Consider the following 13,044-nt stretch of genomic DNA (forward strand, 5'->3'; position numbering starts at 1 on the left):
GCATTGAATAAATAGAGCCATCTGAAAACTCTCACCACAGATGGCCTGCTGCAGATGGTACTGTGTGCTGTAAACATAGAGCATGTTTTCCAGCAGGGAAAGAAATAAACCTAGTGGCAATACAGACCACGTCCTAAATGTCACCATATTATATAGTGCACTCATTTTTACCAGAGCCCTATGTGAATAGGGTGCCATTTGAGACGCATCCAGGGATACGTTCTCATCTGTGAAAGTAAGAACCCCTACTCTAATACTACTTACCTGTCACTTTCCAGTGCAGGTTGGGGAACCTTGACTTTAGAGGGAAGGCTGTCCTCCAGGAAGCTTTTATCCAGACCCTCATCTGGCACAAAGTCATCCACACTCTGAACGTTAGCAGGACACACGGGGGCAGGCTCCGGCTCTGAAGACAGACAGCAGTGATCAGAAGAGCCTTTGATGTGTTCCAAATGGCAACCTATTTTTATAGTGCACTACTGTGTGTTTTGACCCTGTTCAAAAGTATTGCACTATATAGGGAACAGGGTGCCAATTGGGACTCATCCTTAGTTATTAATCAACAGCATAGACTTACTTACAATGATATTGTACAGTATTAGGCCTTCCTCATCTCAACATGATGGTTTACATGAAAACAACCAAGCATAATGTAAGTGTGACTGTCTTGATGTGGAGGGAAAATAGGCAAATTAAACCCTTTCTTCTTAACTCTATTGAGTTAAAAGATCAATGAGTTACTTCCCTCAATATAAAGTGTTGTTTTGTAAAACTGCCAAAAGAGTCTGGCGTTAACCACATACAGTTGAAGTCAGAAGTTTACATACACCTTAGCGAAATACATTTAAACTCTGTTTTTCACAATTCCTGACATTTAATCCTAGTACAAATTCCCTGTTTTAGGTCAGTTAGGATCACCACTTTATTTTAAGAATGTGAAATGTCAGAATAATAGTAGAGAGAATTATTTATTTCAGCTTTTATTTATTTCATCACATTCCCAGTGGGTCAGAAGTTTACATACACTCAATTAGTATTTAGTAGCATTGCCATTAAATTGTTTAACTTAGGTCAAACGTTTCGGGTAGCCTTCCACAAGCTTCCCACAATAAGTTGGGTGAATGTTGGCCCATTCCTCCTGACAGAGCTGGTGTAACTGATTCAGGTTTGTAGGACTCCTTGCTCGCACACGCTTTTTCAGTTCTGCCCACACATTTTCTATAGGATTGAGGTCAGGGCTTTGTGATGGCCACTCCAATACCTTGACTTTGTTGTCCTTAAGCCATTTTGCCACAACTTTGGAAGTATGCTTGGGGTCATTGTCAATTTGGAAGACCCATTTGCGACCAAGCTTTAACTTCCTGACTGATGTCTTGAGATGTTGCTTCAATATATCCACATAATTTCCCTTCCTCATGATGCCATCTATTTTGTGAAGTGCACCAGTCCCTCCTGCAGCAAAGCACCCCCACAGCATGATGCTGCCACCCCCGTGCTTCACGGTTGGGATGGTGTTCTTCGGCTTGCAAGCCCCCCTTTTTCCTCCAAATATAACGATTGTCATTATGGCCAAACAGTTCTATTTTTGTTTAATCAGACCAGAGGACATTTCTCCAAAACGTACGATCTTTGTCCCCATGTGCAGTTGCAAACCGTAGTCTGGCTTTTTTATGGCGTTTTTGGAGCAGTGGCTTCTTCCTGGCTGAGCAGCCTTTCAGGTTATGTCGATATAGGACTTGTTTTACTGTGGATATAGATACTTTTGTACCTGTTTCCTCCAGCATCTTCACAAGGTCCTTTGCTGTTGTTCTGGGATTGATTTGCACTTTCCGCACCAAAGTACATTCATCTCTAGGAGACAGAATGCGCCTCCTTCCTGAGCGGTATATAATATAAAATAATATGCCATTTAGCAGACGCTTTTATCCAAAGCGACTTACAGTCATGCGTGCATACATTTTTGTGTATGCACGTATGACGGCTGCGTGGTCCCATGGTGTTTATACTTGCGTACTATTGTTTATACAGATGAACGTGGTACCTTCAGACGTTTGGAAATTGCTCCCAAGGATGAACCAGACTTGTGGAGGTCTACAATTTTTTTTCTGAGGTCTTGGCTGATTTCTTTAGATTTTCCATGATGTCAAGCAAAGAGGCACTGTTTGAAGGTAGGCCTTGAAATACATCCACAGGTACACCTCCAATTGACTCAAATGATGTCAATTAGCCTATCAGAAGCTTCTAAAGCCATGACATAATTTTCTGGAATTTTCCAAGCCACATGTCAACTTAGTGTATGTAAACGTCTGACCCACTGGAATTGTGATACAGTGAATTATAAGTGAAATAATCTGTCTGTAAACAATTGTTGGAAAAATTACTTGTGTCAAGCACAAAGTAGATGTCCTAACCGACTTGCCAAAACTATAGTTTGTTAACAAGAAATTTGTGGAGTGGTTGAAAAACGAGTTTTAATGACTCCAACCTAAGTGTACGTAAACTTCCGACTTCAACTGTAGAAGGTTCTAGCATGCTAACTTAATTAATTTAGTTTTTAAAATCCTTTCCCTCACATGATGTTCCAGTGCCAGGCAGGCCAGTGATCCTTACAAGTACTTCACAGAAATCCAATAATTCAAGAAGATATCCTGTGACTACTTTCTGGTCTAATACACTCATGTGTATAACATGCATAGTCTAGTCCTTTTCCAGGCATTTAGGATAAAATATAGGACAAAACAGACCGACGACAAACGGTTAAAATCAGTGGGTGGCCGTCCTATCGCCTCTGACCAGAACATTGGCCATCATTTTTTGTTTATTTCCTGACGATTCTACATGTTGAATTGCCACACCATACAGGTGATCGCCAGCACTCCCCAGCCACCTGCTCCTTTTAGCCATTCGTCTTTGCTATAACGGAGTAGCGGAACACTGAAGCACCAACCAGACTCACCTGGCATGGCGGCAGGCACCTCTGGGGCAGGGGCGGAGCCAAAGAGGCGTGAGATCAGGCCACGTTTCTGAGGAGGCGGGGCCTGGGCAGGGGCCGAGGCTGGGGGAGACGGTGATGGTCCAGGATGCTCAGGACTTTGAGCCTGCGTCAGAGTTGGGGACTGAAGCTCAGCTGTGGCGGAAACCATCCCAGCTGGCAGGGCAGGAGGCGGAGGAGAGGGCGAGGGCGAGGGGGCCTGGAGGCCGGGGACCTGGGCAGCGATGGGTGGCTGATGAGGGGTACTAGGGCTAGAATTGCCAGTGGAGGCCCCACTTGGAGGGACGATAGGGGACTGGGAGCCCGAGGAGGGGCTCTGGCCGTTGGCTGGACCAGGAGAACCATAGCCTTTACTGCGGGTCTCTATGTTCTCCAAGAAACTGTAAAACAATGGGTGCTGTGCTGTTAGTATTGGCAAATCAGTGCTGCATGAAGAAAGTAAGAAACATGTGTCTACAAGTGTTAATGATCAAAACAAACACACTGATGCAATCTGAGTGAAAATATTGCTGTACATGCCAAACAAACTGATAGAGAGGGAAAATATCACATTACATTTCATAGTTTTGATCCTCAGTCTCCTGCTGCACGGTGAGCTCCTCCAGAGTGGCGTCCATGTCTAACTGGTTGGTCTCGAGCTGCCGTAACAGAGTCTCCCTCTGTAGAGATCAACGGGGAGGGCTGGAAATGACTGACCATGAACCAGAGCACTAACACTCCTTTCAAAAGAAAGGAGAAACCCTTTCACAGGGTTTGTCTGTGGTATTGCTGATCACATTTTCCGACCTTCATGAAATTCATAAGAAGGTTATGACAATAGTAAAGCTATACATTTCACAATACAATGTAGTCTAAGCTAGAACTAACCTGAAGTTGCAGGAAAGGAATGTTGAAAAATCTATGTAAATATTTCAAACCAAATCCATTCTTCATAGAGGCTTCAGCGTAGTGAATATAAGAAGAACCCATGGGTCTGCAAGAAACCATAGAAACCATCAGTCAAGTATATGGACACATTAATCATAGCAAAATTCTGTTAACTTTACCCCAATTCCGAAGTGTTTTTAAAATCTTGGTTGGGGGGGGGGGTTCAGGATTTTGTGCTTATTCCCTCTTGATTCCAGGAATATTCCAACCGGGATTTCAGGAAAATCAGGACATTTTGGTAATGTTATCACAACTTTGCAACTCTAATAAGACTAAAACAGAGAGTTAAATTCACTACCTATTCAGATTAGCGATAACCTGGCGGATGTCATCAGGTAGAATGACACGGTGGTCACCCATGTCCCTGTGGTTACCTAGGACACACACTGGAACATGAGTGGGTACTTTGGGCAGCTCTCTCAGGATGTAGTTGAATGTCCTGCAATGACATAAAAAAAGAATGAAACATCAACTTAAAGCTACTATTGTTTCTCCATAAGTGAGGAATTACAAATATGTGTGTCTCCCCATACTTGGCTGAGTTCAAAGTGAGTACAATGGTAATCTTTTTCACATTGTTCTGCCTTTGAAGCTAAGCAGTCTGAAGCCAGCCAACCACTGTGGGCTAAGTGGTTCATGGCCACACAAAGGCTTACTGAAATCAAATCCCACCCATGCACATTGTTTCATTAAAGTTCATTGACTTATTAATTGAACCATGGGAAAGTCCCAAATGTCACCCTATTGCCTATGTAGTCCCGTGTAGCTCAGAATGTATGCACTCACTAACTGTAAGTCGCTCTGGATAAGAGCGTCTGCTAAATGACTAAAATGTAAATGTAATGTAGTGCACCACTTTTGACCTGAGCCTTATGGGCCCTGGTCATAAGTAGTTCACTTTGTAGGGATTAAGGTGACATTTGGAATGTAACCCATGTTTATATGGACAATACTTTTGCTGTTGTTGCTATAGACCCATGCGACGGCGCACAATTGCTCCTAAACTGTTCTTGAATGTCTGCCATTTTCAGAACATAGTGGTATACTACGAAGCAAGTTCTATTTTGGGTTTTTCTAAAGCTAACGAGCTTCAGTTAGCTTCCATTTCCAGCTCAGGCTTCGTCCTACTACGACCGTGGATATTGCTCGTCCGCCTGCCGCTAACTCTAGCAGGCTTGTAACTGCGCGTGCCATATCGCACATGGCTAGTCGAACTCTTCATTGCTCCAATGCTGAAACGTCATTCCAAAGCGAGTGTGCTACATTTTCATTTGTGCCGAAATCAAAGCGAAATAAAAATTCTTGCAAATTCAGCAGGCTATGATGTGAAATAGGCTTTAATCAATGCCGTCTTTATTTTATAACTTATCGTTAATACCGTCTTTGGTGTGATTTGGTGTGCTTATCAATGCACGAGCACCTTTTTCCCCACTTCTATCACTCCTTCTGTGGAACAGCTTGCTGCGTTGTGGCCATTGACATATAATCCATTGAAGGATTTTGGAACCTCTAAACCTGGCAATTTGACTGTTAAAAAGCATGGGTACGTTCGCAATGACTACCAGTCTTGACTTGAATCGGAACTGCTATCTGTGGGTTTATATGTCTATTGTTGGTTGCGGCTGTCATTTGCTTTTCGCAAATTCCTAAATACAATCGCGCAAAAAACGTACAGTTTGGAAAGCAAATGCTATCATTACAAAAAGTGGCAATTACTATATTTTTTACACACAAAAAACATTTATTAATAAAACATTAATAATCAGTCGTCTTCCTCAAATGAAGGGTATGATAACACAATCTTTGCGAGTGGGAGGGTGTGTGATTTCATTGGTCCTCAACTCATGGCTCAGACACTTCATTCCGGATAAATGGAGTTAGCCTGCCCCAGAAGGATTCTTTGCCGTAGAAATGTACCTGGCTAAAAGGTGAATCACTTTCGTAAAACCGGTAATCCCGCGTTGAATTTAGAGTTGACCAAAGTTACCTCGGTAACTCCTCAAACCCGGTACGTAGTATACCCCTCAGGAATCACTATAGATATAGTTAACTATGCTTTGTGGAAAGTTTAAAACAAATCTGGGGGAAGAAATAGTTACTTTGGAGGTGACTGCAACTATTTGAATACAGATCCCAAAAAAGTACTACTTTTTAAAACTATTTGAAAACAGATCTGAGAAAGCAACTACTTAAAACAAATATTTATATAGATCTTAGGAAGTGACTACTTTTCTGAAACTACTGGATTGGCTGCCTTCAACTAATGGCAGGGCTGTATCTGGAACTGCATGTTGAAAATAGATCGCAATAGCATAGGAGATTGTGTGTGCTCTTCATTCTGCCAGTCATATTTGATCTACACAATACATCTGAACATTTTGTAAATGTACATTCTTCTGAATTTCCATTGCCCCAGATGTACATAATCAAGTCAAACCAATTAACCAAAGATTTGTGTAAAGATTAGTATAAATAAGTTGTGACGCTCAACTACTGTATGGGGCTCTATTTTAACAAACCAAATGCCAGTGGTGTAAAATACTTAATTAAAAATACTTTAAAGTACTACTTAAGTAGTTATTTTGGGTATCTGTACTTTACTATTTATATTTTTGACAACTTTTACTTCACTACATTCCTAAAGAAAACAAATCTTTTTACTCCATACATTTTCTGACACCCAAAAGTAGTCGTTACATTTTGAAGGCTTAGCAGGACAGGAAAATGGTCCAATTCACACACATAAAGAGAACATCCATGGTCATCCCTATTGCCTCTGATCTGGCCGACTCACTAAACATACATGCTTCGTTTGTAAATTATGTCTGAGTGTTGGAGTGTGACCCTGGCTATCCGTAAATAAATTAAAAACAAGACAATGGTGCCGTCTGGTTTGCTTAATATAAGGAATTTGAAATGATTTATACTTTTACTTTTGATACTTAAGTATGTTTTAGCAATTACATTTACTTTTGATACTTAAGTATATTTAAAACCAAATGCTTTTAGACTTTTACTCAAGTAGTATTTTACTGGGTGACTTTCACTTGAGTCATTTTCTATTAAGGTATCTTTACTTTGACTGAAGTATGACAATTGGGTACTTTTCCCACCACTGCCTAACGCAATGGTAGATCTTAGTTCTGGCGGTAGTGCTATAGGTCTGCAGGTGTCAAGATATTTGTGTGTGCATATTTGCTAAATACACTATATATACACAGAAGTATGTGGACACCCCCTCAAATTAGTGGATTCGGCTATTTCAGCCACACCCGTTGCTGACAGGTATATAAAATCGAGCACATAGCCATGCAATCTCCATAGACAAACATTGACAGTAGAATAGTCATACTGAAGAGCTCTGTGACTTTCAACGTGGCACCATCATAGGATGCCACCTTTCCAACAAGTCAAATGTCAGCCCTGCTAGAGCTGCCCTGGTCAACTGTAAGTGCTGTTATTGTGTGGAAATGTCTAGGAGCAACAATGGCTCAGCCGGGAAGTGGTAGGCCACGCAAGCTCACAGAACGGGACTACAGAGTTCCATACCTCCTCTGGAAACAACGTCAGCACAAGAACTGTTCGCCGGGAGCTTCAGGAAATGGGTTTCCATGGCCGAGCAGCGGCGCACACGCCTAAGATCGCCATACGCAATGCCAAGCGTCGGCTGGAGTGGTGTAAAGCTCGCCGTCATTGGAATCTGGAGCAGTGGAAACGCGTTCTCTGGAGTCATGCATCAAGCTTCATCACCTGGCAGTCCGACGGACAAATCTGGGTTTGGAGGATGCCCCAATGCATAGTGCCAACTGCCCCAATGCATAGTGCCAACTGTAAAGTTTGGTGGAGGAGGAATAATGGTCTGGGGCTGTTTTTCATGGTTCGGGCTAGGCTCCATAGTTCCAGTGAAGGGAAATGTTAACGCTACAGCATACAATGACATTCTAGACGATTCTGTGCTTCCAACTTCCTGGCAACAGTTTGGGGAAGGCCCTTTCCTGTTTCAGCATGACAATGCCCCGGTGCATAAAGTGAGGTCCATACAGAAATGGTTTGTCCACATCAGTGTGGAAGAACTTGACTGGCCTGTACAGAGCCCTGATTACATTCATTAGGCTATTGTTAATGCCTAAAAAGACAGTGTATAATTCTAATTAAATTGTAATAAAATGAAACAACTTGTTTGAAATAGGCTGTCTAAATACAGTTATAGGCACCACAACTGCTCCCTGTGGGCGTATAATTTAGACTATGGAGGGTTTTTACACACATCCAAACTTTTCACAGGGGCTGGACAAAGATCCAATATAAAAAGAAAGGGGGAATGTCCACTCACCGTTATACTGCTCCCAAATGTAATGTTTTATAACCATCTTACAGATCATATTTGCAATTCTCCAGCAATAGGAGACGAAATTGCATTGCATTCGAGGCATGCACGTTCTCACCATAAACCCACGGACGGTGAATCTTTCTAATAAGTTAGTTTTTTGTTTAATTTGAATAAAAAAACAATCACTGTTTGAAAACAACAACATTTCTAAATAGGATCGGGTCAGAAGCATGATGTCATAAATCTCTCGTTCCATGAGCATAAGGCAATGTGTGCACACTTAGTCCTAAAGGCTCTTCGGCAGGAGGCATGGATGTTTGTCCTATCCATTGAAGTTAATTAATTAACTAGTTAGGTCCAACGGATGAAAATGGAAGATGCAAAATGATAAAGGAAAAACAAAACAATAAGCAATCTTTTGTATTAACTTAATGTTCCTAAACAGACTTCCAACAGTCACTGACACCTTTCATTCAATGGGCATTGCACATAGGCCTAATGAGTCCAAACTTCTCACAGAAGCTGGCCAAAAATAATGTCCAATATAAAGAAAAAAATGGAATGCATGCTTTATATGATTACATAAGAAGAAATGTATAGTTACAGTAACCTCAAAATGTGGCCAAGGATGTGTTACTCATTTAAAGTTGAATGTTACATTAGTTTGTAAGATAGCCTTAACTTTAGGATATTTACTGTATACAAAAGTAATATTGAATTGTGTTTGGTTGACAATGCAACCAAATATCAACATTTACATTTTACATTTTAGTCATTTAGCAGACGCTCTTATCCAGAGCGACTTACAGTTAGTGAATACATATTTTGTTTTATACTGGCCCCCCGTGGGAATCGAACCCACAACCCTGGCGTTGCAAACGCCATGCTCTATCAACTGAGCTACATCCCTGCCGGCCATTCCCTCCCCTACCCTGGACGACGCTGGGCCAATTGTGCGCCGCCCATGAGTCTCCCGGTCGCGGCCGGCTGCGACAGAGCCTGGATTCGAACCAGGATCTCTAGTGGCACAGTTTGCACTGTGATGCAGTGCCTTAGACCACTGCGCCACTCAGGAGATCTACTGCTTGGATAGTTCCATTTGAGCCTCTGGCTTAATCCCATTCTTTAACTTTTATTTCTGGTTGAGTTGGAGATATGAATCCAACATTACATGTGTTAACTTGTCGACAAGTTAATAGGCTATTTATTGTATTTCAAAAGTGATGTTGAATTGTGTTTGGTTTTCAACACTAAATATCAACATTTGAAGGAGATGTATATTTTACTTGGATAGTTCCGTCTGTGCCACTGACTTAAATCTGTCTAATTAATATGTTGGATTCACGTCTTCATCTCAACCAAAGAGAAAAGTTAAAGAATGGGATTAAGCCAGTGGCTCAGATGGAACTTTCCAAGCAGTAGATACAGTGCCTTCAGAAAGTATTCATACCCCTTGACTTACTCCACATTTTGTTGTCACAGCCTGAATTCAAAATGGATTAAGGACACACCTCAAATATTTCCACCCTCCAACCTCAGCGCAAGCGAGCTGATATAAGACAAGTAAATTACCAACCCTGGCACCAGGATTGGAAAATAGCAGAGCGCTGGCTTTTACAAGTGGAAATCGCCAAAGAGCATGCGTTTGACACTAGTGCTGAAAATACTGCAGAGTAATTCAAAGCCATTTGGAAACATTGCAAACGGCAAATTGGATGCTTAGCAAAAACAACTTTAAACCTCTTTGTCCATCTGAAGGGAAGTGTTCTTGTTTAAAACACACACAATACCAATGTTAAAGGGATAGTTTACTCAGAATACAAACTAGCATGCTGTTCCACCTACCTTGGCTACAGTTGATTCAACAAGGCAGTTTTGGGATATTTTGTTTCCTTCCGACCATATTTTGTTACTGTTATCATTTTCAGTAACACTTAACATTAAACTGTTCTTGTGCCTGTGTAATAAAACTGTAATTACATTTGGAGCAACATTTTATTAGCATGTTGACATAATACTTTGGTAATTGCATTTTAATTCCATAGCAATGAGATTCGTTTTTTTGTAACTACTGTACACAAGAGGAATAGTGACTGTTCCTTATTCCACTTGTAATAACTATTATGCAATTATAAAGCAATTTCCAAAGTCCTATGTAATAACAATGCTGCTATTGTAACAATCACAAAAGTGGTCTACTGTAATGTTGAGGTGATTCGTATTTGTATTTATTATGGATCCCCATTAGCTGCTGCCAAGGCAGCAGCTACTCTTCCTGGGGTCCAGCAAAATTATGGCAGTTATACATTTAAAAAAAACATTGCAATAAATTCATAACAGATTTCACAGCACACTAAGTGTGTTCCCTCAGGCCCCTACTCCACTACCACATATCTACAACACAAAATCCATGTGTACGTGTGTGTATAGAGCGTATGTTATCGTGTGTGTGTATGTATGTGTCTGTGCCTATGTTTGTGTTGCTTCACAGACCCCGCTGTTCCATAAGGTGTTTTTTAATCTGTTTTTTTAAATCTGATTCTACTGCTTGGATCAGTTACGTGATGTGGAATAGAGTTCCATGTCATGGCTCTATGTAGTACTGTGCGCCTCCCATAGTCTGTTCTGGACTTGGGGACTGTGAAGAGACCTCTGGTGGCATGTCTTGTGGGGTATGCATGGGTGTTTGAGCTGTGTGCCAGTCGTTCAAACAGACAGCTCTGTGCTTTTAACATGTCAACACCTCTCACAAACACAAGCAGTGATGAAGTCAATCTCTCCTCCACTTTGAGCCAGGAGAGATTGACATGCATATTATTAATGTTTGCTCTCTGTGTACATCCAAGGGCCAGCCGTGCTGCCCTCTTTGTGGCACCTGACCCCATGACTGAACAGTAGTACAGGTGCGATAAAACTAGAGCCTGTAGGACCTGTCTTGTTGATAGTGCTGTTAAGAAGGTAGAGCAGCACTTTATTATGGACAGACTTCTCCCCATCTTAGCTACTGTTGTATCAATATGTTTTGACCATGACAGTTTACAATCCAGGGTTACTCCAAGCAGTTTAGTCACCTCAACTTGCTCAATCTCCACATTATTTATTACAAGATTTAATTGAGGTTTGGAGTTCAGAGAATGATTTGTTCCAAATACAATGCTTTTAGTTTTAGAAATATTTAGGACTAACTTATTCCTTGCCACCCACTCTGAAACTAACTGCAACTCTTTGTTAAGTGTTGCAGTCGCTGTAGTAGCTGACATGTATAGTGTTGAGTCATCCGCATACATAGACACTCTGGCTTTACTCAAAGCCAGTGCATGTCATTAGTAAAGATTGAAAAAAGTAATGGGCCTAGACAGCTGCCCTGGGGAATTACTGATTCTACCTGGATTATGTTGGAGAGGCTTCCATTAAAGAACACCCTCTGTGTTCTGTTAGACAGGTAACTGTATCCACAATATAGCAGGGTGGAGTAAAGCCATTACACATAAGTTTTTCCAGCAGCAGACTATGATCGATATTGTCAAAAGCCGCACTGAAGTCTAACTGGAATAAGCAATTTCATATATGTGTCAAGTGCAGTGTCTGTTTGCTCCTCATTACACACCACGGCCCAACATATATTCTTTACAAAACTTATTGTATGACCTCTTCTACACAATATTAGGCCCAGCCTTTGGAACTTTGGTTTTCCTAAATATGGCTACTATATTGTGATCACTACATCCAATGGATTTGGATACTGCTTTCAAACAAATCTCTGCAGCATTACTAAAGATATGATCAATACATGTTGATGATTTAATTCCTGTACTGTTTGTAACTATCCTGGTAGGTTGACTGATAACCTGAACCAGGTTGCAGGCACTGGTTACAGTTTGAAGCTTTTTCTTGAGTGGGCAGCCTGATGAAAGCCAGCCAATATTTAAATCACCCAGAAAGTATACCTCTCTATTGATATCACATACATTATCAAGCATTTCACACGTTATCCAGATACTGACTGTTAGCACTTGGTGGTCTATAGCAGCTTCCCACCAGAATGGGCTTTAGGTGAGGCAGATGAACCTGTAGCCATATTACTTCAACAGTATTTAACATGAGATCCTCTCTAATCTTCACAGGAATGTGGTTCTGAATATAAACAGCAACACCTCCACCATTTCTATATTTTCTGTAAATGTTATAACCTTGTATTGCTACCACTGTATCATCAAATGTATTATCTAAGTGAGTTTCAGAGATAGTCAGAATATGAATGTCATCTGTTACTAGCAAATTATTGATTTCATGAACCTTGTTTCTTAAGCTACATATGTTAACGTGGGCTATTTTGGGCACTTTTCTTCTGGGATGCTTACTTGTTTTTATTTTACATTTACATTTACGTCATTTAGCAGACGCTCTTATCCAGAGCGACTTACAAATTGGTGCATTCACCCTATAGCCAGTGGGATAACCACTTTACAATTTTTTTATTTATTATTATTATTTTTTTTAAAAATTTTGGGGTGGGGGGGTAGAAGGATTACTTTATCCTATCCCAGGTATTCCTTAAAGAGGTGGGGTTTCAAATGTCTCCGGAAGGTGGTGAGTGACTCCGCTGTCCTGGCGTCGTGAGGGAGCTTGTTCCACCATTGGGGTGCCAGAGCAGCGAACAGTTTTGACTGGGCTGAGCGGGAACTATGCTTCCGCAGAGGAAGGGGAGCCAGCAGGCCAGAGGTGGATGAACGCAATGCCCTCGTTTGGGTGTAGGGACTGATCAGAGCCTGAAGGTACGGAGGTGCCGTTCCCC

General features: G+C 41.3%; 1 protein-coding gene across 3 annotated transcripts in view; it reads right to left on the reverse strand.

The window, feature by feature from the left end:
* Positions 1–13,044, reverse strand: part of rabl6b (RAB, member RAS oncogene family-like 6b) — a 29,651-nt gene that overhangs the window by 6,203 nt on the left and 10,404 nt on the right. For all 3 annotated transcript variants that reach the window (XM_041901398.1, XM_041901399.1, XM_041901397.1), the window contains 5 exons: positions 4,218–4,358; positions 3,860–3,965; positions 3,548–3,651; positions 2,957–3,372; positions 265–406 (listed from right to left, as the gene is read on the reverse strand). In XM_041901398.1, coding sequence (XP_041757332.1) covers positions 265–406; positions 2,957–3,372; positions 3,548–3,651; positions 3,860–3,965; positions 4,218–4,358 — 909 coding nt within the window. The remainder of the gene's footprint in view (positions 1–264; positions 407–2,956; positions 3,373–3,547; positions 3,652–3,859; positions 3,966–4,217; positions 4,359–13,044) is intronic.

This window comes from Coregonus clupeaformis, chromosome 16 (genome assembly GCF_020615455.1).
Source record: "Coregonus clupeaformis isolate EN_2021a chromosome 16, ASM2061545v1, whole genome shotgun sequence".
NCBI lineage: Eukaryota > Metazoa > Chordata > Actinopteri > Salmoniformes > Salmonidae > Coregonus > Coregonus clupeaformis.